This window comes from Lepisosteus platostomus, chromosome 15 (assembly GCF_059453375.1).
Source record: "Lepisosteus platostomus isolate fLepPlt1 chromosome 15, fLepPlt1.hap1, whole genome shotgun sequence".
NCBI classification, from domain to species: domain Eukaryota; kingdom Metazoa; phylum Chordata; class Actinopteri; order Semionotiformes; family Lepisosteidae; genus Lepisosteus; species Lepisosteus platostomus.
In genome coordinates this window covers 24346804-24374759 of record NC_142625.1, presented here as the reverse complement: position 1 = coordinate 24374759, position 27956 = coordinate 24346804, and the positions used below count along the sequence as shown (strand labels likewise).

The 27956-nt window shown below is 43.8% G+C and overlaps 1 protein-coding gene across 1 annotated transcript in view; it reads right to left on the bottom strand.

Moving 5' to 3' along the window:
- Positions 1-15341: 15341 nt before the first annotated feature.
- The window catches only part of ntsr1 (neurotensin receptor 1 (high affinity)), a 33530-nt gene continuing 20915 nt past the window's right edge, over positions 15342-27956 (bottom strand). Inside the window, exons 3-4 of the mRNA XM_088608457.1 lie at positions 24974-25058; positions 15342-18317 (exon numbers count right to left, since the gene is read on the bottom strand). Of these exons, the coding sequence (XP_088464583.1) occupies positions 18062-18317; positions 24974-25058 (341 nt within the window). The 3' untranslated portion in view covers positions 15342-18061. The remainder of the gene's footprint in view (positions 18318-24973; positions 25059-27956) is intronic.

The following is a 27956-nucleotide window of genomic DNA, read 5'->3' as shown; positions in this document are numbered from 1 at the left end:
AGAACAAATTGTAGGTAGAATAAAACTGATTTTCTGTTTTTTTCTTTTTAAGCTTTTGTTCTAAGTTTCATATAATGACTTGAATGATCTGATGCTTTTCATTTTTTTGCACTGAAATGTTGCATACTGTATGTAAGTGTTATGGAAGTTGACGGTCGCTAGTTTTCAATGTTAATTCTTTCTGGAAGACACTAAATAATAATCATGCTATCCTCCTTTCACTTTTAACAGTGTGGTGGGGAGGGAGAACCTAGATTCCCCACCTCTAAGTTGAACATGTGGACAGGACCAAACTGAAGAGAGGTCCTGTGCTCTCCTGGAAGCCAGCTCAAGCTTATAAACAGCAGCAAAGAAGGCCATTTACTACAGGTGAACAGCCATGAGGATAGAGGTGTTTTTTACTGTGTATACTGCACACTTAGGGGAAAAACAAACTTTAAAGGGTTCGTATGATACTTAATTGCCCTTTTGCAGGTCATGAAACTGCATCTTCTGCTGGCCATTGCAATGGGCAGATATTCGAGCAAGTGCAGTATTTCTAGATATTGTTGGATGCACATGTTACACAAATGGGGGACCCCAAGTTCACCGATTGGACATGAGACCACAAATTAATTCAATTACATCGTAATGATACATTTAATAATTAGATCATTTTTGTGTCCGTCTGATCTCTGGGTGATGTTTGGTGACATTTTAAAAGGCTGAACTTCACACACAATATAGATCCCGATCTCTCTGACTGGGGGGTGAAAAGATGGGCACACAAAAGGCACGTCCGACATTTAGAGATGCGGTATTCCTGCTCTAATGAGACTTCATATGAATGGATTAGTGGGGGTGGAAAGGGGGAGGTCTGGGCTTGATCTGGCTTTTTAAAACATTAGCTGGGCTCAGAAGACTCGTGTCCATCTGTTTTAGTCTATTTGCACCTGCTCATCCAAAAAAAAAGCTGGATTTTTAATATGAATGATTTTATGCAGGGCTGTATTTGTTGAAGACCTCGTCCGGGATGATTTCACAGGTTCACCAGCCAGTACAAATACACATGCTTAGTAATCCGTTAACCACTGCCACACTCTGCTATATTACACAATTACCACACATTGAATTTTTTGGTGCACTGTATTATTGTTAATGGTCTTGCATCTGCTGACAGATCTTTTGCGCTAGCTACAGTGATTCTGCATGAATTCAATAAAATTACATAGGTCATGGACATGGTGGTTCTTTCCAAAACTAAATTGTCACTGAAACAAGAGCATCTTTTTCAGTCTTTTGTGTGGATATTATGCCTACATTGACTAATCTTGAGTGCATTGGTTTCTGAACAGAGGCTTTTATAAAGACAAAGATTCCTTTCCTCGTGATGATAAATAATCAGGCATTGTTTTCAATAACTGCCTTTCATGGTTAAAATGCTGTTCAAAGCAGACAGAACATGAAACAAAACACAACATACACTTTGAAAATAATTTAAGAGGCAGGGTATTTTGAACTTATTTACTGTGCTGAAGGAATGAGTAAGCTGTCTGATAACTGGTGGATGGACAGAAGCCATCAGTCTGCAGAAGGATGTTCAACAGCCAACAGCAGGTTTTTAATGTAGACCCTGGGCTGGGTGAAAGGTTGGGGTTAAGATAGAAGATATAACTTCATTTTCCATCTGAAAGGGTGGAAATTTCTCTGTAGCATCAGCATACAAAACAGCAAAAAATAAAAAACGACACTCAACCTAAAGTAAATACATAATAAAACAATAGTTTTAGACATGTAAACAATACATACAGTACTGTATTCACACACCTCACACTGGGCCTATTACACTGGCATTGCACATGATCCGATGTGCTGGTGAACCTCAGGTTCAGGGCAGTTGTTGTTGTTGCTGTTTTCGATGCTTTTAAGCAGGTTGGTACAAGTCCTGGAGTGGTCAACTTCGGTACTTAGGTTTCTTGCCATTGTCCGACTTCAAAACATCAATTAAACACTGAACTGATGAATAATTGCTATATTAGCTCAGGTATGATCCAGTGGCCAGTGCAATACTAGCTCTGTGATAGAGTGTGGGCACCCTGGCATCAGCTCTGTAAAGGCAACATTGAAAGGACTTTTTTTTTTCCAGTTGTATGTATCCGGGCCATTGTACCAAATCTGAAATGAAGGGAAGAAATGTGTACAAAATGTGATATTTCAGACCCAGAAATTTTTGAATAAAAACAGTCCTCTGTGAAGCAATGCAGAATTGAAGGGCTGGAATAAACAGGTCACGTGCTAAAGTGCCACCTATTTACATGATTTAGTCCTGTATATCTGGATGGTGCGATATTTTGACGTGATTCACATTAGCTTGCTTGAAAAATCTCAGTCTCTAAATCTCACCCTTGACGTGATGCAGCCCTGAACTGATTCAGTCATGTCGATCTATCAGTGTCCTACCCGTTCACACTTTGACAGGTTTAATGTTGCGGTAGGTGCTAATTAATTATCCTTACCGGGGGTAAACTCGGCAGATGTCGTCCGCCTGAAGCGGGACCTGTCAAGCTCGAGATCGCCCACGCCGAGCTGGCGAGCCGCCCAGAGCCGGCGGGTAGGTGGTGTTGTGAGGCCGGGGCTGAGGGGTTAGCGGGGAGCTGTTGTCTGTCCGCCGAGCACGGCTAAGTGGTTTGCAGGCCTGTCGGACTGAAACATCGTGACGCCTGGAAATCAATAACCTGCCGCCGGTTTCGGCCCAGTGATTTAATCAGGCCCACTCCTCGGCGGGAGAGAAGCGTAGCGTGCTCCTCTGTGGGCCAGCGGCATTACAGCACGCCTCACCAGCAAGTCCGCCAGGAGCACAGGGCATCTCTGCACCGAGAGGAATCGGAAGCGAGGTCTGCCGCGTGTTCTGGAGTAGATTTGTGGCTTTATGGCTTTTAGGCTCCCATGGCGTGGTATTTAACAGGGCAGAGAACTGAACAAAGCAAATGAAAAGGACTCCCAAGATAGCAGATTTCTCTCTTTTTATATTTAAATGGATTATTTCAGCCTTCTGTGGGCCTGTTCCGCCTGATTAATTTTCATTAGGCTCCTCGAGACTTAATCCTTTTCAGTTTGCAGGTTTTAATTCAATCATAATTGGCTTTGTTTACTAATGAGCTGTACGGACACTTCTTTTCTTTCTGTGATCGGCGACGCTGCTGGTCTCGGTCACGGAGGTTTTCTCCACACGCTCCCCGGTCCGCTGCTGTAGGGACTGTCGGCGTGCTATCTGCTCCGTGCTCCATGTGGTTGTAAAGTAAAAAAAAAAAAGTCCTCAAAGTCGTCCTGTTGGCCCTACTGTGGTTATAAGTGGCAGTAAAGGAAGAAACTGCTTTTAATACCTACAGCACATTATCCAGTAAGAAACTTCACATGTAATACACAACTTTTTATTTGTGATGATATGAGGATTCATTTACATTTCTTTAACCTAATATTAATGTAAATGGACACTAAACCATTTTAGCACTTTAGTTCACATGTCACGGTTTAATTATGCCTAGCAGGTTGTTTGCTTAGTCAGCCACTGACTAAAATGTTTTTACATTTCTTTTCACTCTAGAGGAGAAGATGCAAATGAACCCAAAGGCTGGTGGCTTCCTCACGTTTAAGTCAGTCCGCTTGCCTTGTTGCTGCAGCCTGTTAGCCAGTAGGGGGCGCACTCCCCTAGCAGGCCTGCTCTGGCTCTTGCAAGTGAGCCCGAAGGGGTTGTTGATGTAGTGACTGATTCCAGTCAGCCCAAGCCTAGCAGCAGAGCCTGGGAGCAGCAGCAGCTGGCTGTGAGCGGTACTGCCTCACAGCTGCCGGATCCTGGGTTCGATTCCAGCTTGGGGTGGCCTTCCTCCCATAGGGAGCTCCCAGTGTCTGTGTGGCTTTATCACCAGCTGCTCCGGCAAAGACAAGCGTGTTAGACTGGACTGGCTGCCCCGAGCTGGCCCTTTCCTGAGGCCAGTAGGGAGGTTCCGATGGGATTTTGTGCTTGGCAGCAGTGCGTCGTTGATAATGCCAGTGCTGGCTTTTGGACTACAGAGATGTAGAACCCAGTAAGCATGATGTAAGCAATTGACAGAGTAGCCAATTGTGGGACAACACTTGTGGAAGCTGGTGCCATATCCCAGGACCAACTGGACAAAAATCGGATTATAGGACTGCACCTCTGCTCCCCTTCATGGAACAATCCCCTTGTGTTCCACTGCCCTCTCCTGAGTCCTCCTGGAGTGGCGCTTTGTGGAGAAGTTTTCCCTGGATTTTGCTTGTCTGCCTGCAGGGCCTCACTCACGCACACTCCTTTGTCCCCTCCGATCGGATTCTGGGAACGGAGAGTTGGGGAAAAATCCAGACTTACCTGTGACTAACAACACGGGTGGTATTTGGAGTCAGGTGATTAGCTTGCAGCTAAACTTCAAACTAAGACGAAAATGAAACTTGGGTTCGTAGCGGTGATATGTTTAGCTTCACAAAGTGCTTCCATCTGAGAGAACATGCTTGCTCTCGTTCGTGGGCAAACCTCAAATTAAATTAAAGTCGATCGAACTGCAATTTTTAGAGACCTCCATTTAGAGACCGCCATTAGCTGATGAACAAAATCGTTCTCATCAATAATAAGCCTCCAAAGCTTCTTATATATGCTTGCCTTTGTCAAATACGTTTCTATTTCTCATTCTTCATGCAATGCAAATATGTTTTTTTTTTTTAGACTGGCTTCATAGGAAGACTGGTTTTGCGTGACCAAAAATGACTGTGGATTTGCACTGCCTCTTGGAGCAGAGGAGCCTGTATATGACAGAGCTCTAAGTATGTTTACTTCCTGAAAGGCCTAAAAGATAAAAGCTGTTTGAAATGTGTTGTTTTGTCTGAGAATAATTGGATAAATTGCTTTGTGCTGCTGTGATCTGCCTGCCGGTTCTCCTCCTGGGCTGAACCTGAGCAAGGACAGCCTGCCCCCTGGTTACTGACCTCCTTCAGCTCTGTGCTGTGGCGGTCCTCACTCTCGGCCCCTGTCAGGATCATCACAGACCCTGTACCCCTCTACTGCTGTGTTCTGAACAGACTGTGAAACACTGTATATACACTCGGGCAAATTTATGGGACATGTTTAATGCTCTATTGTATTGGCACATAAGTAGAATTGGAGAAATCTTTTCTTTTTTACCCCAGTCTTCCTCGCAGGGGACGTGGGCTTGGAGGGGAAGAACACTTCTGTCACGAAGCTCTAGGCGGTACAGTTCTTCTTGAGGGGGAGTACCTGCTCAGGCAGGGCTGTGACCCAAGGCCTAGGGGACAGTGAATTGTGTTTCTGAAAAGTGCAGGGGCATCTCGCTTGTCCAAGGCAAAAACTCATTACTTTCTGCTGTTGATGATTTTTTAATGTGAGCCGAAAAGCCAATATTCAGTGCATTCAATATTCAACATTTACCAGTTGAAGGGTAAAGGCAATTATTGCAGCACTCCCAACAATTAATTCGGTGCTGTTAGTGTTTAATTTTTTTCCTTTTACAATGGAACATCTTGTCTTAGATCTTTATTCTCAGAAAACAGTGGCAGGATACTGGATTGGGACAGTAAAGATGAGCTGTTCGTATTACGGATCCAACCATGAATAATGAATGTACTTGGGAAGTGAAAATGCATATGTGAAAGGTTTGAATAATTCTGCCAAAATAAAGTACTGTAGGCCTGTGGTGTGAACCATTGGAGGAATGAGTAATGGAAATGTACTTTGGCAAAGTCTTCAACCTCTTAGCACGGTTAGGAACTGCTCATTGAAGGCGCGATTACATTAGATCTCTAGTGTGACTGAGCTGAAAGCGAAATATTTAAATATTCAAGTCTTCTGGGCCGAATCGTTTCTGGCAGCACATGTATTCAGCAGACTTTCTGAATTATCTGCAGAAACCTTTGGGAAAGGCATTTCCTGGAAAGCCCTGTGAACTGGCTTAAGGTAAAGCTCTGCAATGCAGATACAGCACCGCATTCGGATGGTCTGGGTTCAGCAAGGATATTCCCAGGATTCAAGAGGCTCCCGACCAGCCTCCTGTGAACTGTTGAGAGCAGATCTTATTAAACTCCATCGCGGGCGTGATGCTGAGTTGCTGGCTCTTCGCTGGAGCACGCTTTCATGTTCAGCTGCTCGCCGGCGCAATAAAAATCAAATTGAGTTGCGAGTGAAAATAATGCCTATCCAGTTGTGTCCGCCTTATCCCAACTTCTCAGAAGTGAAGCCGCGCCTCCTGCAGCTAGCTAGCCTGTGGTTGAATGCTGGGAAGGATCTCAGTTCTGCCCTCCTGACCAGGTTTGTCTGTGACTGTCCAAGTCTTCTGCCTTCCCGACAGCCGAGTCTATTTGTTGCTCGTCTTCCTTCGCACTCTCACGGCCTCCAGCAGTTTGGCACCTATCGGTTTCAGGATCCAGAAAGCTTCCTCTTCACCGTGTCTGTCCCCATGACAACAGTCTGCATTTAAAGACACTTAAGTAACGCCGTTGCAGAAGGTGCCAAGCAAGTGCTGCACAAAAGTAGAACAAAAAAAGAATGCAGATGTACCTTACCCACTGGACAATGGCAATAGCCTACAGTAAATACATGTATACTGGCAGTGTGGATCTGTATTGCAGGCACCCAGCTACATGGATTCATGTTTCCAGAGCTTAAGTGCATCAAGTGATTTACATTCCTCTGCACTGGAGTAATTGCAGGGAATTCCCAGTTTGGAATAAAGCCACCGAAGCAGTAGCAGCGAGGCCACAGGTGCGCTCAAAACAGAAGCTTCGACGGAATGTCAGAAGTTGGTCAGGGACCGAGCAAGAGAGATCGGGCTGAGACCGAGAGAGAGAGAGAGAAGGCACCATCCTCAGACCTAAATGTTCTGTCTTGGTCTGCTGCCGGCGGAGCTGGAGGTGCACCTGCAGATAATCTCTCAGCCCCACAGCCCGCCAAGCCCAAGTGCAGGCGACGCAGTCCTCTTGTGAAAATTGGAGTGCTCATCATGAGCACACATGCTGCCAGAAAACAGCCCATTCAGTTTAAACAACCCATTTGTGACATTATTGCAGTCATTAAGGCTTAGCAGGCAGTATCGACCGCAGGCCCTGGGGCTACCCCCGATTGGAGGGTTGCTCTTGGTGCTTGCTTCCAGGCAGCAGTATTCTTATGGGTTTTTTTGGCATGACTAATCCATTGTTTTCCATCTCACAAAGGGGTTTAACAACTGATGAAGCACCTGGACAGGAAATTAAAAGGTACCACGAGGTGACGTCAAGGAGGGGCCAGGCGGCGGAGTGGTGAGTCCTACCGTGTCACAGCTCCCGGGGTCTTGGGTTCGAGTCCATGTGGTGGCACCTGCCTCTGTGGAGTTGGGCTTTGGGCTTCGGTAGGATACTTGAGTTTGCTCCGAGCTCCCAGAGACGTGCTGGTTAGGTTCATTCGAGTGGTCAGTGTCCCGTATTTGTTTCTGAGGCTCGGGGAGTACAGAGGAGCCGATGATCTCCATGGGCCGAAGGCCTCCCTTTCTCCCCTGTGCGTAACCTTTCTAACGTTCAGCTCTGTAACGGCTCCAGACCAATAAAAAAGCATCGGCAGACCAGAGCCGCATGCAGTACATGAAAGAGTTAAACACATTTCCCAAATTGCAGTAACTGATTACGACTGTGATAAGTGTTAGCTGATGTAGTAATGATTGAATTAATGTGGGATTAGGAAATGCACATACCGGCATGAGCTTCTGCCCTACCATTTGAACCAACCGCAGCTGCCTTGTTACCTGCTTATTAATGGGCATTGAGAGGAGCCCATTTTTTTATAGCATTTGCAGAATCTGTAATTTCCTTCTTTGACAAAATGCTTTGATTGGACTCTGTTTAAGCAGTGGATTTTCAGAGCTTTGCCCTGTGATTACCCACAGCATGAGGAAATGATTCTGGATTTTGGTGTGTTCTGAAGAGGAATCTATGATTTTCATTTTTTCTTTTACGTTGGCAATGGTGACTACAGTTCTTTTTTTTTTCTTTTGGAATTGGTGATTGTTTTACTGCATGAATCCTTTGGCCCAGTTTGGGGATAGCAATCAGCTCGGCGTACTGCTGTGACTCTTGTACTGTACCTGCACAGTGGAGCCGATACCCAGTGTCCTGCCAAGTGTCTCCTTTAGCTGAGCGGCTTCATCCAATGTGCCCACGGTGAGCCCCATGGCTCCTCACGCAGGTGTTAGCATCAGTTGCAGGAGTGCTGCGTCTCCAATTGATGCCTCTGCAAGCTTGCTGGTGCCCAGCAGGTCACCACCTGTTGCTGGTGTGGGCCAAGGTGAGCACACCTGGCCAATGCTGGAAGTACAGTATGCCTGCCTTTGCCAGTCGGAGAGGGCATGCCAGTGGGAGGATTGGCACATTTCTCGCCAGCGTTGGCAGAAGACTAGACCGCAGCAGGTGAGGAGCAATCATGAAAACAGGGCGGACATCAGACTGAGAGGGATGGCTCTCCTGAAGCAGACTGCAGTCCCTGAAAGACGTCGTGGATTATTTTTCATGCTGGAAATGAAGTGCCAGATCAGGCTTTTCCTGGGCTGCAGAGAATTAAGCCGTCTGACGCATCGCTGGGAGAAGCGACTGGAATGAGTAATCTGTTTATGATCGTTATCGAAATTCAGACTCCCCACTGCCGAATGAAGAATTAATAGGTTCTTTTCGCAAATGGTACTTCATTAGTCTGCTTCGGCGGCAAATGAACCATTTTCAATGAAATTTAATTTGTATTTAATTAAAACACTCGTTCACCAAGCTACGAGATGTCTCTTTTCTTTGTTCTCCTCCAAAACATTTTTCCAAATATTTCTGTATGTGTAGAGCTTTTGAATTTCTATGTCTGCTCTTGTAAATATGACTCGGGCTGCCGAAGGACAAAAGGTAACAGTAGCCAAGACCTTTAAAATGCATTTTAGAGTGCAAGTTACAGGAAAAAAAAGAAATTGCACCCAAGGTTAATAAACTGTTCAACTGAATGCGATCAGAAAGAAAGAGCTTAGTACTAACGGAGTTGAAATCTGTGCATTTAATTAATTCAGAATGCAAGTAAGAAAACTTGTTGCCAGTTCACCTGCAGTTCTTAAACTTCTTTTTTATGCATTAAATAGCTCAGCAGCGCATGATCTTGACAAGTGTGAGGAGGCTGTGTCATTCAGAGGACTCCCAGTGCTCTTATTATGATGCTGGTTTCCATGGCGATTTTATTTGATTCACTTGGTTCGAAACCTGAAACCCCTCATACAAGGTATACTGCTTGTATTTTTAACCACGAAAAAGGGCTGAGCTGTTTATGTCTTGTGAGAGTATCGATAATCGAGATTTTGAGTTTGAAGTCTCATTGTTGTGTCCCGTTTTTCTGGACTTTGTTTTAGCTCGGACAAAAGGGATCGTGCTCTTGTCCGGTCTGGGGAACATTTGAATAATCGGATCAGCACCCCGATAGTAGAGCTGCTGGGGCCGCATCGGTCACGTGGGGTATCTGGGGGAATCCGACAGCTCTTCTCCTGTGAGACCCTCCCGAAGAGGGGCCGGGGCAGCGGGCTGTGTCGTGCACAGCGCAGTCCCAGCGGGCTCTTTGATATCTCACTGCAGAAGTCGCACTCGTGCTCCTCTGACTCGGAAAGTGCAAGCTCTGGTCACGCTGCTTAACTTTTTAGTTGTGTGTATTGTTTGAGAGGTCCCCGATTCTCTCTCCCCCCCCACTACGCGTCTCCTTGTCTGTACCCGAGTCCTTCGGCCGCAGGGGGAGGGTGGCTTGCCAGGCGAGGAGAGTGTTTCGCATTCCTCGAATCGCTCTGTTAATTGGGTTTCACTCTGGAATGCGCTCACGAGCTTGCCGTTAACTTCAGATTCCAAGAATAATGCCTTTTGTACGTGACGGCTGACATTTATTTATTCCTTAGTTTTCCAAACATTAGGGAGGTTCATAGTTTCCGCTGAGGTCTCGGGAGACCTACTGTACAATTATCTATAAAGATGAGAAATGGATGTGTCAAATTGAGTTCTATATATCTATTTCTATAGAATACAGTATATAGATTTATTAGTTATCTATATGTTGTAGGTATGCAAGAGATAATGGCACAGTTTTCATTAGGTTTATTACAGGGGTCTCCTGAGAGCCCAGCAGAGCTGTGATCTCCCAAGCTTAACTCATTTCTGGGTCCCTTTCATACATTAACTCTGGGCAGTGACCAACCTTTTGTGTTGCCATGGAAAAAAATTGAATAGATTTGGACACCAAAATGTCAAACGCTTCTGCGCCGGTCAAAAAAAATGATTTTATTTGTTATAAATTTCTGAGCAACAAAAACTCATTTTTAATGACACTCTGCCATGTGTATAGCATATACTGTACAAAGTAAGATGCAAGGTCTAGGAGCAGGTGTGTGGCATAGCAGGCTTGGTTCTGGATGGTAACTGGAAGGCTATTGTACCTTTGCGAAAGGTACTGCACTGAAGTCGATGTAGTAAAATGTCCAAAGTTATGGGATAAAGGTTTGAGCCAAATCTGTTTTATTATCTGTAAACCACCTAGTCTCTGCCTGGCCGGTATGTTTATGCCTTCAGTTTCCTCAGCTGCTGGACACAAGAAGCTGCTCTGTGCAGAACAAGAAGAGTTATCTGAAGGAGCAGGTCACTGATTGAGGGTGATTGACTACAGTGTCTTATACAGTGCAGCAGGGGTTTAGATCTCTCATAGCCAATAGGGGGCTCTTAATATCTGGCTACAGCGAATGTCTTTCAAGAATCACTCAACATGATTCAGTGTCCAGACGTATACACTGCAAGGTCACGTAAGGCAATTTTTTTTCTCGTACGTAGAATTTTTATTCTGCATGTACCAGTATTGTTAAAGATATTATCTGACCTCCAATATCCAAAAAGCTTGCTGAGTTTCCTGAGTTGTATTGTAGTATAACTTTTACTGCAGTGTAAGTTATGATTTTTAAATAAAAAAGCCTGAGCTCCTTTGCTGTTGAGGTATAGTCAGCACATTTTTACTTTAGTCAGTAAAGCAGCAATATCAATTAACACATTTGCATAATATAAATGGTTACAATAGTGAAATCCAGAGGGAACCAAAGCCCATACATTTAAAACTGCACACACAGTATCTGAAAAATTGATTGGACAGGCGAGAATGAATCAGCCATTGTTTTGCTTTGTAAAGTGTTTTGCATTTGCAAATAAATCAATATACTTGAAAGTGATACCCAGAAGCGAAAAAGTTGTTGACAAATTAGGCCAGTTTTAATAGATATTCATCAAAGGATTTTCATACTGTGTTTTTTAATGAACGTCTCTTTGTGCAAATACATGTTAACTGGAAAGTTGAGCACAATGTTCAGTCAGTTAGCAGACTGCTAAAAGAAAGCGCTGTCCCTTGTTTGTCTGATCTTTCAGGGCAACTCTATTTGATGATTGTAATACTTGCTTAAATACATGGACAATATCAAATGTTTTTTATGAAACAATTCAGAAATCTCTAATTTGCTGCGTGTTTATTTTTAATCAAAGGGACTTTCTTTTCTTTTTTTTTTAATTGTTAAAAGTACGTTTTCATCCCTGGTGATTGAGAATTTATTTTCTGCAGCACGGGGAGAATGAACACAGTACAGTATGTTAGTGTCTGGGCATTTCTGGGGCATTATCCACAGCGATGCCGCAAGTTCATTTGATATTGGAGAATATAAAAATGCAGCCTAGTGTAAAAATTTATAATGAAATGGTTTTGCTGAAACAAAATGAAGCAGACAATGCTTTTAGCAAATGCGCATTAGTGGAATAAATGGACCTTCACAAACACATTTGAAGATGACTGACATGTACCCTATGCAGTTATCCAGTAGGAGAGAAGGACTCCTCGGTGTTAAGGCTGCAGTGTGAGCTGAATTCCTTTTAGAATGAGCAAGGGAAGACTTTATTTTTAGCCTGTCCTCGACTTCTTCTTCTTCTTTCATTGCATTTGCAGTCTTGATTTCTGGCTGAATTCACTGTGCTGACCCTGGCAGGGATCAGCACATCTGAGGGAAAGAGAAGTGGCTTCCCTTCTTTTCTAGTTGTCTGTTAATAATCTGTTTGGGACAGTGGCTGACTGGGACTCGGGGTTTGGTTCTGGGCCTGAGGTGCTATCTTCTCCCCCTGTTTGTGTGGGTTTCCTCTGGGAGCTCCGGTGTCCTCTCACAGTCCAAAGACTGTGGTAAATGTGAATTTTATGTGAATGGGCTTCTGGAAAAATTGCCCCTGGTGTGTGTGTGTGTGTGTGTGTGTGTGTGTGTGTGTGTGTGTGTGTGTGTGTGTGTGTGTGTGTGTGTGTGAGAGAGCCCTGGCACGGACTGACATGGACAGGCTCCACGGTGACCAAGTGTTTAGAAAATGGCTGGATGTTAATAATGCTACACTGGTTTAGTAGAACTCAGCAGTGTTCACGTCTCCTTGTGCTCATTGAGTGATTGGACACAGCAGGGAGAAGCTTGGTTCTGTTGGAGAACAGAAACGCAAGATGGCAGGACTTTACAGAACGGGGCAGTGATCGCCAGTGAGTCTTTATCACGTGCTTGAAAAGTTCTGTGGAAACTGCCGATGTTCCTCATGGGTGTCTGAATCAGAATCGCCCACCCATCATCCTTATGGTCTGCTTCTTTAAGAGGTGTGAGGATGTGGTCCAGAATTCCCAAGGTTTCTCTTTAAAGCTGCGCTGACCTGGCTTCCCAGTTCTTATGGGCAACATGAGCACGGCTTCCAGAAGCGTCGGCAGCAGCCTTGACATTCCGGCCTTTCTGTCGGCAGCGTCCTGACGAGCTGGGCTGACGGTAACGAGGTCCCGGAGGAGCTTCAGGGAGGATGAGGCAGCAGGAGCCGGCCTCCGTTTGAAATCCCAGCAGTCACCTGTTGCAGGAAGCGAGCAGCTTCCTACGTGCTTCTGCAGCTCAGCTCAGGTGGGAGCAGTATGTGCATTTACTCCCCCTGGCCAAAACATTAGGACCCGTCTTCACCACTGCCACTGGGTAACATGTCTCGGACCTCTGTTGCACTGAAAACATAATTCATGAAAACGTCACTGATTTTCCTTTGATTAGACTGGAAAACTTTGACATCATGTTGCACAAAATCTTTTACATTTAATTGTTCCTTTTAGAAGTGAAAATATAGATGGGGGATTTAATTTTTCGATTATATATACTGTATGTAAACTTTGTATACAGTATATTGTTTGCGATACCTTGGCTCAAAAATTAATGGGCTTACTTTTTTCATTATGGCAGCATTTTTTTTGCATTTCCAAATTACTGACAAGTTTGCTAGTACAACTACAGTTGCTGCATTGCAAATGGTTGCATATCTGATGAACTGTGTGACTGATTGCAATTGCCTTGGAATATTATATTATCGTGTAATAACCAGAGAGGGGTGGGCTGGTTATTTCATAGGATGATCTTTTTTGTTTGGTAAACAATTGCTGCTTTGTATGAAAACTGACCCTATGTGCAGTGGCCATGTGAAGTTGACCTCCTGTGACCCCTGTGTACAACAGGCATGAGGGGATGACCTCCCTTGAACCTTGTGGTCTCTTCTGATCTCTGTGATCACCTTAATTCCTGGCTTTTCCTTCAGATCAGGCTTGCTGCCTTCCTCCACACTGCGGGTGACTGACACCTGTGTTATTAGAACGCAGGCTCTTCTAAATGTCACTCGCTGTCCTGGGGAAGGTCTGGGGTCTTTTGCATGAATATTGGCAAGATGCTGTCACATTGCAACCTAAGAGATTTTTTTTTTAAGGAAACATCCATGATTCATGAACTAATTTGTGAATATTTTTCATATTGAATATTGAAAAAGAAACTTTTAACAGATTTGCCCACAGCTTTGAAGTGTGGTTTCATTGCATTCTGTTCTTATCGAAGCAGGACATAATTTCTTTTGGCACGTTCTGATTTGCTGGGTTGCAAGGGTTTTAGCATTTTAAAAACTGCCTCTTTACTATCAGAACAGAGCACAGACACCCAGAGGAAAACAATTGAGTCAAATGTCTGAAAGGAAATCAAATCAGTATATACTGGCTCTTGGAGTAATTGAAAAAGCTTAGATTCAGAAATTTTATATGCAGATCGCATCTTCAAAAAGTGGTGACATGGGTGTGAATTAAAGTATTTTGCATGGTGAACAGAATACGTGGATTTGGGGTCTGTGCTATAGCTCCAGCAGAAGGTTCTGAGGCTGCTTCTGTAGCATATGGGCTCTAGTTTGCAATATCCAAACAGAAAAGCCTCCTCACTTCAGTTGTAGCTGAGCTCTTCGTAGCCGAATTGATTTTTTTCTTAATTACACCAGCATAAAATTGATCCCAAACATTAGTCAACGGACTGTGTCCAAAGATTTCCAAAACCTGATGGGATGAATCTTTTGTGCAAGCCGGCGGCACTCCAAACTGCTCTGGCCCTTTCAGGCAAAGAGGGAGAACGTCGTGCAGTACATGGAGTTATTCCACAACTGTGCAGCGATGGAGCTGAACTTGCTGCCAGCGCTTGCCCCCACCAGGGGCTTGCGAATGGTGCTGATCTGTGCTAAAGCATTTCTCCGTAGTCTGCAATCACAACATGGCATAGGATCGCCTCCCTCTCTGTGTGTGCGTTGCACATTGATGCTTAAAAGGCAGTGTTAAGAAAAGAGAATGTGCTGGTCCATAGATATGGAAAATGCCACTGAAAGCAATGAAGGTCAGCAGTTCCAGTTTCTATGGAGATGATGTTTTTTTTAAATCGTCTTCTTCCCCAGACGTTCTGTTTTGATTTATGATTTGTACATTTGTCCAGGCTTTGCCTTGGTATATCTCCCTGACTGAAGTCTGTAATGTCATCGTTTAATTTCTTGGTGGACTGCTTTAAAACAATAAACACAGTGTGCCTGCAGTACATCTATTTTGTGTACATTTGCACACACGTAGCATTGTACTTTATTTGTAGTACGGGCTGGTACTGTATGTACTGTATGTGTTGGCTTACAGATGTAAACAGTTTTCTTTTCATTGGGATGTGTAAGTAGCGCATCTTGTGCAATGGAGTGGTATTTAAACTTGGCTTTTAAAGATGTTTGGCCCACTTTTTTTTCCTCTGTTGGCAAACTCATCATTCCATTGTCACATAAATGAGATGATCGGCTTCTTTGCGGTTTGGCCAAAGAGCAGGCTGAGCCCCTTTCATTTAATTTGATTTGTTTTGGTTTTTAAATGCCCATCAACAGGCAAACTGCACTTTTGTACAGCTTCAGTCATCTTATTTTGGAAAATAAAGCGTTAGTCTTGATTAGAGTGAAAGAAATGCACATTTTATTGATACTTTGCAGCAAAACATAGCAAGTGTCACATTGAACAACTGAAAACGAACAAGAAGTCTTTGCCTATATACAGAAGAGCCGTTTTACAAATTCCAAAATTATGTACAAAACAAGAGAATGTTAGACCACACTTTGTTAGGTTAAAGTTGCCTTATAATACTGTACAAAAGGATAAAGAGGTGAAGTGCCAATTTTGTCAGTGAATTCCAAACAGGTGTCAGTTGAGCCCAGTAGTGAAGGTCCCATTCTGCTTCACTGTAATCACACTTAGAGATTTCTGCAGTCTTCCTGCAAGAAAGCACTGCAGTTGATCTCCTAGGTACTCGGAGGAAAAACAGAATTATTGCCTTTGCAAATCTAGCTTCAGTATGAAATTTGGATTTTAATAGCAGGGATGGTACGATGCCTTGTCTTTGTCTGCCCTTTGTTTCTGCTTTCCTCAGATAATAAGGGCAGATCTATCCGCGGTGTGGCAGTCAGGGCTCTGCGATCTGAGTGTGTGCTTGTGGGGTACTTCACTTCACATTGCTCACGTCAAATGCCCAGCTGAGTAAATGGGTACAGATGTGAGTCACTTTGGATCAAACCATAGGATAACATAATTATCAAGGTACCCTGGGCGAAAGTATAATCTGAGACTGTGCCTTTGGAGGTTTTTAAATGCCAGTTTGGGATTCCTCTGTTTTATGGAAAGACAAGACGCAGTTAAAGACACAAGTGCATGCATTACAGGATTACAACGCTGATTAGAAATGTCATTGACATGAACCTGCAGTGCCTCTGTTTTAAATGGGGGCGCTGCTCGATTGAAGTTTATCACAACAATAAAAGAATTAACTCCCAGAGAAACAGAGTACAATACAGCAAAATATTCAAAGCACAGTAAAAGCAACAGTTCGGATAAAATATACTTTATTTACAAGGTACAACAACATTCAGTTTGAGAATGGGTTTCTTCACATGGACAAGTGCTGCATTTGGAAAAGGGCACTGAGGGTCAGCGAACAGGGGCCGGTCACTTAGAGAAATGGGACTTCATTTTGATGTGTGATAACATGTAGGCTTATGTCTGCTGTAGCACTAGCTTGCGATTGTAACTTACCACACTACAAAAAAGCACTTTGACATCACCTGAGCTTTTGTCTTCACGTTGATGAATTCTGGGGAGAGGAGGAGGAGGTTCTCCAGTGACAGTTCATTGATGTTTTCTCATAATTCGCTCTAGCAGTTCACAGGATTTTCACTTTTATTAGGTATGGGGGCGTCTGTCAGTGTCAGTTATTCAGCGTGAACGGTACAGAAAGCAGATAATTTCACCTACAGGGTGAAATGCAGCGAAACGTTAAATATTCTCTGTTTGAAGTAGCACCTCTTGTATCGCATATTCTCCTTGATGGATGCTTCTGATTTCTCTCTCCCGTCTTTCCTAGCTGATGCGGGTCAGCGCCTGTCTCGCTCCGAGTGTTTCACAAGAGTCTTTGTACTCGGGTGCTAATGGGAGGTGGAGACATCTGTGTCCGCAACACATGTGCTGTTTTCCCCCAAAAGCAAGAAGAGCATGTTCTCCTTGCAGTTAGATCACACCTCGCCCCCGTGTTTCCTTCGGAAGGGCTGACAGATGCCCTGCTCTTTTGAAGAGGGATCATCGTGCAGCCTGTTGGCCGTGTGTGTGCGTGTGTCTGGACACCTCCCATTTGCAAACATTGGCTGGGTCATGGTAATTATTTACTTAACATGCATGTAATTCACGTGTCACTGCTCAATCTGAGAAAGAAAATGCATGCAAAGAAATGGCTTTTCTATGCTGCTATGCTGCAAAGCTGCAGCCTGCTTTGATCTTTAAAGCAGAGTAGAACAGAGAAGTTTGCTAGGTGGGAAGATGTGCTGTACTTCTCTGGCTTAATATTGATCCCCTGTGCCTGGCTTCATGCAAACTGAAGCCAAATCCGCCATCCACGGGTTTGAAACTGGTCTCACTTGCTGTTGCATTATTGATATTGATAAAAGCCAAATTTAGTAAATCAATTTGAACCCATGTACAGTACATCAAAATGCATGAAGAGGAGTGAGAACAGAGCTTTCCTCTGTACTTGGTTTCTGATGAAAATGCACCTTGTGCACTCTGTATGGAGTGCATTGGAAATGCATGAGGTGATGATTTGCAGTTCTGTACAAAAAAAGCTTTGGCTAAAGAAAAAACTGTAAAATCTTGGACCAATGATGCTGTAGTGCAAGAGCTCTTGTGCTATAAGCTTATTTTACTGCACTTAAAAAGAGTCCATTTCAACAATGGGGTACAAAACTTTTCCTCCCCATTTTCCTTTGCAGTGCAGAATATATAAATAATCAAGTTAAAATGAATTTTATCCCAGCGGAATTGGAAACATGGGATATTTTGGGTACATTGGCCGTTGTCGATAAATTTCACATACCCTGTCAACTCTTCAAGTGAGCTATACACTGGGAGGAATCGTTTTTTATGACTAGAACGTTCGCACTGGTTTCCGGGAAAGGCTCATGTCGCGGATCAGTGGATTCCTGGGACTGGAAACCGAAGCGTTAACGGATGACGGGCGCTCTCCAGACAAAGTGGCAGAAAGGACTGCATCTCTGTGCCGGTGGTCCTCTGGGATGTGTGTGTGTGTGTGTACAGGGGAAAGGGGTCCACGGTATTCTGGGCTGGAGAAGCCTAGTAAGTGGTCTCCTTGATCATATTGGTGGAGAAGGTGTGGTTGCTGGAGATGCTGTTGGAGTGTCTGGCCATTGCAGGCTGCTTCCTCCTCCTCCTCCTCTGGCAGGGCAGGCAGAAGAAGCTGAGCGTGGACAGGAAGATCTGCCTGTAGTTGGCCGACACGAGGTTGTACAGGATGGGGTTGATGGTGGAGCTCACGTAGAAGAGGACATTGGTCACCATGTAGAAATAGTGGTAGAAGTCGTACAGGAGGCTGAAACACAGAAGGGCAGCTTTCTCACCAATGTACTGCACGATCCAAGTTCACATCCAGCTATGCGTTTATGCGTTTTAGAGTAGTTATTTTTATCCAAAAGGATTCGGAAATGCTTTACATAGAGGAGAGGAGACAGCAGCCACAAGTAGCGCCACAGGACAGCTCATCAGCTGGAGACCTGAGAAAGTGGTTCTCCAGTTGAATTATAGGGTAACTTTATGGAGAGTAGCGGAATGACCCCAGGACACTGGACACTCTCGTGAAAAGTGCAGTGGAATTTTTAATGGCAAAATATTCAGGACCTTGATTTAACAGCTCAGAACAGCAGCTACTACAGCACTGTGTCCTCTAAAACAAAGGGAACCCTACGTCCAGTCCAGAGAATTTGGTTGTTGTCAGATTTCTCCTGTCCCTTTAATAACCAGGCACAACCTAGTTAAATCGTGCCGACAAAGGTGACTTTAAAATGGTAACAGTGCTGCCTATATGCAGTCTAGCTGTGGTGTTCCTGGTGAGGTCCAGGTAGCAGACCATGATTTTGGGGGATGGAAGAATGGCATGTTATGCTTTTGACCAATCTTCTGATATTTCTTGCTATTCTGGGAGGGTATCTGATTTTCTTTCTAACCTGGATTCCTCACGCCTTCATATGAATCAGCTGTTCAGTTAAATGGTCTGTATTTTAAGATCTTTTCCGGATCTGGACTCATTGAAGATTATTAAGTTGCGGTCCTCCGGTACAGGCAGATAGTAACGAGAGACTACTCTTGAGTCCCACAGAATGTGAGAACACTGCTACATCGTATTGGCTTAAATACCAGTCTAGGTTCTACAATATTAGATCAGTGGAGCGTAAGACGTTCCACACGCCACACCCTTGTCTAGAGTCTACAGGGAAAGCTACAGGACTCCTTCCACTGCATTTCATACATTAACAATCACGAATAACTGCAAAAGAAACTCTTCTACACCTTGTCCTGGTGACATCAGTTTCTGTCAGTTTGCATTTCAACTGACTTCCCCATTACTTCTTTAAATCCCTATTGGAATTAAGGACGTGCTTGATTAGATCTTTTTATTGGTTCCAGCAGCTAATAAGTTGATTTAGGTGTCATGTTTAATTTGAATTAAAATGTGATCTGTGTGACTAGATTCAACAGTGGCTACCAGTTAGGTAAGACTTCCCAGTCCCTGGGTGTTATTCCACTATAGCTCTGTTACTTAACTGAACCCTTACTTAAGCCAATTATAGGATTCATTTGAATCTACATGTAGTGATTTTTTCCAGCTCTGAAACAAATTGCAGGTCTGGTAACTGCTGCGTTTTTGAAGGAAAATAAAACTCAAACGGTTGGACAGATGAAAACATGATGTAAAGTTAAGTTCAGTTAAGCGATCAGTAATTAGGAGGTCAAATGGAAGAAATCCCATGAAGTGACTCTGATCTGGGTCCTGCAGGCTGGATTCAGAAAGCTCTCTTATCAGTAAAATTGTCTACTGTGGTTCATGAAGGAAGTTCGAATAGCTGGCACCTCAAATAGCTGCAATTGGCAAGTTCCCTGCATTATCTTACGATGCATGATGGCAAGACACAAACAGCAGATGTCACAAGTATATACAGAACATACTGTACAATACCAGCGAAATGATTTTTTAGGCTAAAATTTGGATTTCATAATTTTCTGGAACAATGCTTGCTTTAGTCTACGAAATTGAAGCTTCCACTATTTCAGTCGACGTAGTCCAAGACACTACTGTCTTTTTTTATCCCCTTTGATTCATCCTCTCCTGACTCTTGTACCTTTGCTGGAACTCATGTAATTGTCTGCTCAGGTCAAGGTGAACTGACGCACTCAACGGTGGTTTCTGCAAGTGCTCCACTGACTTCTTGCTTCATGGGAGCTCACTAATTATTAAGCGTCATCATCAGCGCCTGCAGATCTTTAAACTGCGAAATGAAGATCGAGCCCCCCTTTTTTTCCTCGCTTTTTTCCCCCCTCCATCTTGCTTCAAAAGCAGCAGTTGCAGATGTGGCAGTGAATCTCAGCCTGATGAACCTGCACAGGGCCTGGACCGTCCTCCTGCAGTGTTCACGCTGTGATCATGACTGGAGTAGAGTCAGCAGGGTTCTTTTGATTTTGACACGAATCATTTTTTTTATGCTGACTTTTACCTGGGGGGTGCAGATGTGCTGAGGGTTCAGGTCTAGTCTGAGGTAGTTAGCAAGACCAGTAGGAAAAAGTCCTGAATGTGGCATGGGTCAGACTCATGCTAATGAGGCTGATTCATTTGGGCCATTCTGAAACATGCCACTGCTGCTTTACAGCTCCCAACTTTGAGTCAACCCCCACCCATCATTCATGTGGAGTTTGCATGTTCTTTCCCAATTTGTGTTTTTTTTTCCCGTCACCTCCTCCACAGTGTTGCTACTTTGGTCTGATCTCGATGTTTTTTTTTAAATATTTTTTTTGTCTTTGCCCTTTATTTATTGTAACAACGGGGAAAAAGCAGCATTGGTTTGTATCAGGTTGACATTTAACAAAACTATTTTTTTTAAAAACCCGAAAGATGAACAAGTTGCATAATCATCAAGCTAATGGGAAAACGTGCACTGTTCTTATCTGACTCATGTCTCCAGCTGGCCCTTTCATGTGTGAAATACTTAGTTTTGCATTCATATTCGTTACCATAATGAATGGTCTGATCTGCAATAATAATTCCTTGATTTGTTTTCTTACTCAGAGCTGCTTTTGTCAAAGGCAGTGGTATTTTGAAAGGTGCCCTTTAAACCAGCCGTTTTAGAATCACTTTTCAAAAGAAAACCTGCACCTTCAAAGGTATTATTCTTCTGCGTGTATGTTTGTTTTTTTCATCGGGCCATTACAACATTTTAAAAGGGCCATTTCTGAAAACTCGAAAGCACTTCTGCTCTGGATCATTGCAGAAAGCCTCCTGCTGCTTCGCTCCTATTAGACCTGGTCACATCTTGCTGTGTCTAATCAGGCTGCCGCAGTCCTGACCTGGAGGCCCATTAGAGCTCTTTGGGATGCTGCCCGTGTTGAGATCTAACCCTCTGTGGCTTCTGTCCGAGCCACATGATGCCACAGTGTGTACTCTGGACAAGTGTGGAGAATTCCGGCCCTGCACAGGAATGTCTAATTGGGCTGCAGGTGCTGCTGATTGCTCAGAGCTTGCAGCACAGTCCTGGTTGACATCATTGAGAGCAACCAAAGAAATGTGATGCATTTACCGTGCAATCCTCTTTTTAATATATTCCAACGGGAAGCCCTGCATGCCTGCCACCAGCAGGTTTGGAACACGGTGCTGCTGGGGTAATGGCCCCTTCATTGCCTCAGAGTTTCTTTGCGCTTCTATATCTCCGCTGAGTGTCAAGATGGTTGTGCAGCCTTAAGTGAGAGGGGGCCAATGTCTTAGATCTAGCTCTTGTCCATAGAAGAAAGACAAACTGCTTAAAAGGTGAAACAAGTAACATGCAGTCAGTGTGCGTCTTCTGGTGCCAAGTGTGCTGGCATTGTCACATTGGCGAGACAAGGACAGACCCCAGAAGTGTGAAACACACCCGCGAAAGGCTGGCATTGCCAGCGTCGTTACACTGAGTCGCTACACTCAATCTGGTGTGATTTAGCTGGATTCAATTCACACAGTCTGGATCTTTTTCTAGACATTGCAAAGTGCTGCCTTAGGTTCGTGGTGCAAAAGAAGTCACTTGACCACAAGTTCAGTGACGATCAAAAGTATAGAAATAAGTGTATTTACTCTGAACTCTGGAATGAAGGTGTGCAATTAAGGTGCTCATTCAACTAATCATGAGAATTATTAAAACAATTGTTGCACTGGAGGCCATTTAAGTGCGTCAAAGCAAAGGGGGTAAATACATATACAATCAATTACTGTATTTTCTGTATTATAGAGGTACTTAACTAGTTTAAGAGGATCTGTAGAATTTTGTTTTCACTTTGGCATTATGGAGTGTTTTGTGTCAATCAATGGCAAGAAATCCCAATTAAATATATTTTATTCCGTATCATGAAAAAGTCCAAGAAGGGGTGAATACTTTTGATAGCCACTTTGTTATTGTTCAGTTTTGTTTGAATGATGGCAGTCATGTCATCTTGTCTATAATCATGTATTGTTTAGCATTAATCTTGGTGGAGCTCTAGTTGTTTTTTACTTCTTGGCTAACCCAGGTTATTTCCCGTCTGGAGTCTGCACAGCAGATTACTCTTGATCAGTTGTGTTTTTCATCTTGTCATTTATAGATCTATTTCACATTTCCTGCATGAAATATAACCTTGTCCTGCTACGTTAATTCTAGTTGTTGTCTTACATTTCCCTTGGGTTTTTTACTTTCAAAATTAAATAAATTCCTGCATTTTTTGGATCCTTAACAATGAGAGCTGTCAATCACAAATTACAGTGGGAAAGTGGTCATTTAAAACAGCGGTGCCCTGTGCTGCCCTCAAGGATAATTGGGTTGAACCTGCTGTAGGAGATGGTCAAATGAAAAGGGCTTTGGTTCACATTTTAAGTGCAGTAAAGCAATGCTGTCTGTGGGGAAAAATAGAAAGTTGTCTTGTGTTTTCCCCCCTTGAATGTTACTTTTAACTAATAGTATAACATTTTCAGCTCAGCCAACTACAGAAAGATCTAACTAGTTATGGTAGCAGTGAAGCAGATTTGTGATAATCATGGCATCTTTTAAAACACAATGGATATGGAACATCTGACGTATTGCATTTAATTTATACCGCACAACAAAATGATAATAATAATAAACTTTATTTTATCTAGCACCTTTAAAGGTGGCTTCTCAAAGCGCTTAAAATCTCGATTGAAGGTTCCAACACGGACCTGTCAGCTGAAGTACACGTTGCACAGACTGAAAGTTTCTTTTTTTCTGAAGCAGGAGGAATGGTGGAAAAAATATTCCTATTGTTTGTTCCATTTGAGGGATGCACACTGTGAACCTAAAACCTTTTGAAAGTCTTCCAGTGTTCTGAGACATTAGCCCGACTGGTGCACCAAACATATGACATACAGAGAGATGTTAACTGAATTGCCTTCACCCAGGTCGGCCATTCAATACCACTTGGTGCCAGATAACAGTTGATTCCTAAGTTCTCTATTAGCCTATAGGCTTAAAACAAACTGGAGATCGTGGGAAATAGTTTGGCAGATTCTAGTATGCATGCTGTGCCGAAGAACGTTGCATGGAGGACAGGTTTCCCCAGCATCTTTGCCATTTTCCCTTTGGTGACGGTAAGCAGGATAGATTGGTTGCATGCCGACCCTGTGAGGTTGTGGAGATATATGTGGTGCAGTTTGGTTTGGGAGGCGGAAGGCGAGATGGGGTGACAGGGCTCGTGGCCTGGTTAACGTCACTGGGACAACAGAACCACAGAGGCAAGGCCGTGTTGAGAGAGAGCAGCTGCCGGTGTGTGCCACAGCCGTCTCGGCAGACTGTGACAAGAATGTGAAAGGACAGGCTCAGCATTAGCCCAGGAGTCAGAACCCGAGAGCAAATGGTAAGGCTGACCAGCTCTGCTTAATGTAATACCATTCGTTTCATCTACTTAGAGCTGAAAATATACTGGGTGCTTGGCAGACAAATAGGACGAGCAGCAATTAATCGGTTTATTTCTGTCACAGATGTAATAACCATAATTCAGGCAATCTTGTCCTCTTTTTACTAGACCTTTGAAGAGTAAATGAAGTGATTAACGGTGGTCTGTTAATGCAGCAGAAATCGGAGAGGTTCAAAATGTTTGTTTTAATTCAATGCAACAAAATATCTAATTTAGACTGTTGGACAATGTGGCACTCTTGGACCTAGAATAATGTTCTTTTTCTTTCTTTTCAGCTGTATAATTGACATTTTTCTGCTCTTACAGACTCTCAGTTTGGAATAGTCTGTCCTGTACAGCACAGGGGTCATGGCCTGTGTATCATTAATCCAACACACCTGCCTGCCTGACTACTGGAAGGATTGGAGCTTCTGTCACTACCTCCTGTCTGTATTTTTAAAAAGGCATCCAAATTCTAGTCTCATTTATACAGTAGCAAGCCCCTGATAACAGTTGATATGGCAGAGTAATTTCTTTCATCCTTGCATCTCTAAACTGCATGTCCTTTCAGAAACAAAGCTATTCATGAGAAATCCTGGGGTTGAGATAAGATCAAAGACAGTCGCTCTTTCTTAACTCTGTTCAGCCTGAGCTGAACTTACAAAGGCTGTTAGGCCAAATTGCATTTAGCTTAAAAAATCAAGTAAGTTATGTTATATATATATAACCATCATACCAGGTCTTTAAATCTTGTTAAAAGTTAGCATTAGTAACATTGAATAATTGTTTTTCGTTTTTTGCAAAATTTGTGTTGGATGTTATGCTTTGTTTGCCTTGAGTATAAACCTTTTCCTTCTAAGAAACAGAGCAGCACCGAAACCACAGACTTAATCATGTTGCATTGGTTTCCAGTTCTCGAACTCGATGTCTTAACAAACCCTTGGTTATCTGTCACCCCCTCCTTTAGTCTGAAGTAGCCTTTCCTCTCTGCCAAGGAGGGTCACCAAGAACAACTAATAATGCTGTGTAGCATGGCCAGCATCTCCAGCCTATTCCAGGAGCACTTACTCTGTCCAGTGGGTCACGTAGCAGTACATGAGACGCCGAATGTGATAGGGAAGCCAGCAGACCACAAACGCTATCACCACAGCTCCTTAAAGGAAGGAAAACAAAGGAAATATCAGATTGTGGAACAACTAGCAGAAATTCCTTCTCCTGTGTGTTGTGTGAGAATCCTTTCCTGTCTAGACTTCAGTGTCTTTACACTAGTCATTTTTAAAACCTGAAGCCAGGAGGCCATGCACCTGTCTTTCTCACTTGTTTGCTGGTATTTAGTCAAGCTGAGGTTCTTGCCCAGCTGCTTTTGGAAAGCTCTGATGGCGTCATCTTCAGCAACGTGGTCGTTTGGACATTCGGCAACCTGACACCCATATTCAGTTCATGCCCGGAACCCGTACGCTTAGAAAGAGAAAAAAGGAAACATGCGAACTCCTTGAATGTCTGCTTCTGTGCCAGGTGTCCCTTTAAAGGCCCCCCAGTGTGCCCTCAGGGTCCTGCTCTCCTCTGACCACAAGCACACGGTCCACGTTATCGATTGGTTTCTGGCGCGGATGCTTGCCTGTAATAGACAGGCTTGTTCGTACAGCACACCCCACCCTGCACGGTCATTTCCTTGCTCAAGCGTTTGAAGTGACCTTTAACTTTAATAAAATAAGGCCAGAAACTGGGCGTGTGGCACAGTCATAGCTGGTGGTAGAGTTTCAGCAATAAATTTGATTTAAAATAATTGAATGCTGTTTCCTTTAAAGTAAGCTGATTAGGGCTTTTTGGACTATCACATCCTATTAGGTGAAATACAAAATGTCTCTCAACCAATTGTTAACCAAGCCTGCTGATCCTTCAAAAAGGGGAGTCTTTTCTCCTTTACTAGGGAGTTTTTGGTTCCTCTCCCCCGTTGTCTTCTGGTCTTCTGTTCTGTATTCACAAAATGTATGATTACTTGCATTGTTAAGCGCCATGGGGCAACCTTGTTGTGAAAGGCACTACATAAAAATACATTGAATTGAATTGAATTATGCTGTTATGCCTCATCGATTTGTTTTGTGGGCAGAAGGGTTTCATGACAGCTCATGGGCCTTGAGTTCCAGGTTAGGTTCTGGCCTGGGATCCTGTTTACATGGAGCTGCTTGATTTGTTCTCTGGTGCTCTGGTTTCCTCTCCCCTCCACTCTCAACCGAGAGAGGACAGATGTGTTAGATCTAGCTCTTGTCCATGGAAGAACAAAGACAAACTGTTTCAAATGTGAAACACAAGTAACATGCAGTCAGTGTCGGTCTTCTGGCGCCAAGTATGCTGGTGTTGTCACATTGTGGTGTCATCAGTGGGATGTCACCAATGGGATGTATGTACCCCAGTGGTTAGACAGACTGTTGTGACCTGGCTAACTGGTGCCTCTCAGTGGTCACATAAGGCACATAAAGGGCATGTCAAGTGCAGGCCTATTCTAATGCACAGAAATATTTTGCAATATACATAATTATGTTGCTGTAATTGGTGGTATGATGGCGCATATGGCGGTATGAGGCCAAAGAAGTTGGCACTGCTGCCTTGCAGCACTGGGGCCCTGGGTTCAGGGGTGCTGTCTGTGTGGAGTTTGCACATTCTCCCCGTGTTCACGTGGGTTTCCCCGGGGTGCTCTGGTTTCCTCCCACAGCCCAAAGACATGCTAGTAGGTAAATTGGCTTCTGGGAAAAATTGGCCGTGCTGTGGGTGTGTGTCTGTGTCTGTGCCCTGCAACAGACTGGCGCCCCCTTCAGTGTACCCCGCCTTACGCCTGTTGTTGGCCGGTACAGGCTCTGGCTCCCCCGCGACACTGACTTGGATGAAGCAGTTGGAATATGAATGGATAGATGGTACTAAATCTCTCAGTCTAGGCGTGCTGCCTTTATATTCTAGCTGGTTTCAATGCTGCATTTCTTTGTTGCTTTACGCCAGTGCACAGCCTTCTTCTGGTTGTCTGCAGAGAGGCAGCAAACTCATTCGCATTCAGCAGTCATTCCTCCCAAGATAAAAAGGTGAATGCATTGTAGCTTTGAAAACCGAGTGCAAGATCTTATTTCCCGAGAGGCATTTCATTCTCCCACTGAGTGTGTTGAAGCAGATGGACCACATCCTCATAAATTTCGAGAAGTGCTTCAGAGAAGGTTCATCCTGATATGAAATCAAAGATTGTTTTATTGGACATGTTTTATTTTTTCATTGAGTGCAGCTGTTTTCAGGATAGAGGTTGGAAAAATCTCTGGGTTTGAAATACCTTGAGTACAGCCCTGCGCCCTGAGAGGCAGAAATGGTGACAGAGATCCTGGGGAGGTGGGTTGAGATCTACAGATCCATGGAGGAGCTTCAGGAAAAGGCAACAGAGGGGCAGAAGTGGTTTACTGTATAACAGCAGCACACAAGTTCTTCTATATTTGCTTTATTCTAATAAACAGGCAGCCTTGCTCTTAAATGCTCTAATCATCTCAAGATTGGATACTGTGCATCAGATTTACAAGGTCTGGAGCTTTTGCATTTCCACGCTTTCTATCAAATTTGAAGTCCATAGTGCATATCCACTGGGTAACAATGCCCAGATTCCAGATTCCTCTTTCATGAGGCATAAATTGGGCATTGAGAGAAAAATTAATGGGCAAAAATAGCTAAATTCTCCAAAAAGAATGCACTGGCAAAAGTTTTCTGTTGCACCTGTGATCTGTTTCCTCAGAGCTTAAGTTGAACTCTGTCCTTCTGGCTGTCTGTGAGCTCAGGCCCGTCTGCAGGAAGCAGCGCATTGATAGTAGATCACAACTAGGGGGTGGGTTTGGGCCTAGTGGACTAGGAAAACTGGCTTCTACTACTCTACTCCCCAGAAACATGCAGGCTTGCAGTGACATCAGTGAGAGACGGACTGTTCCTCCAGTTGGTGCCAAGCCTCCTGTTGATCGCTGTAGAGCTCAGATCTCCCACAAGGGAAATGGCTCTGTGCAGGCAGGTTCGAGGAATGTCTGACCAT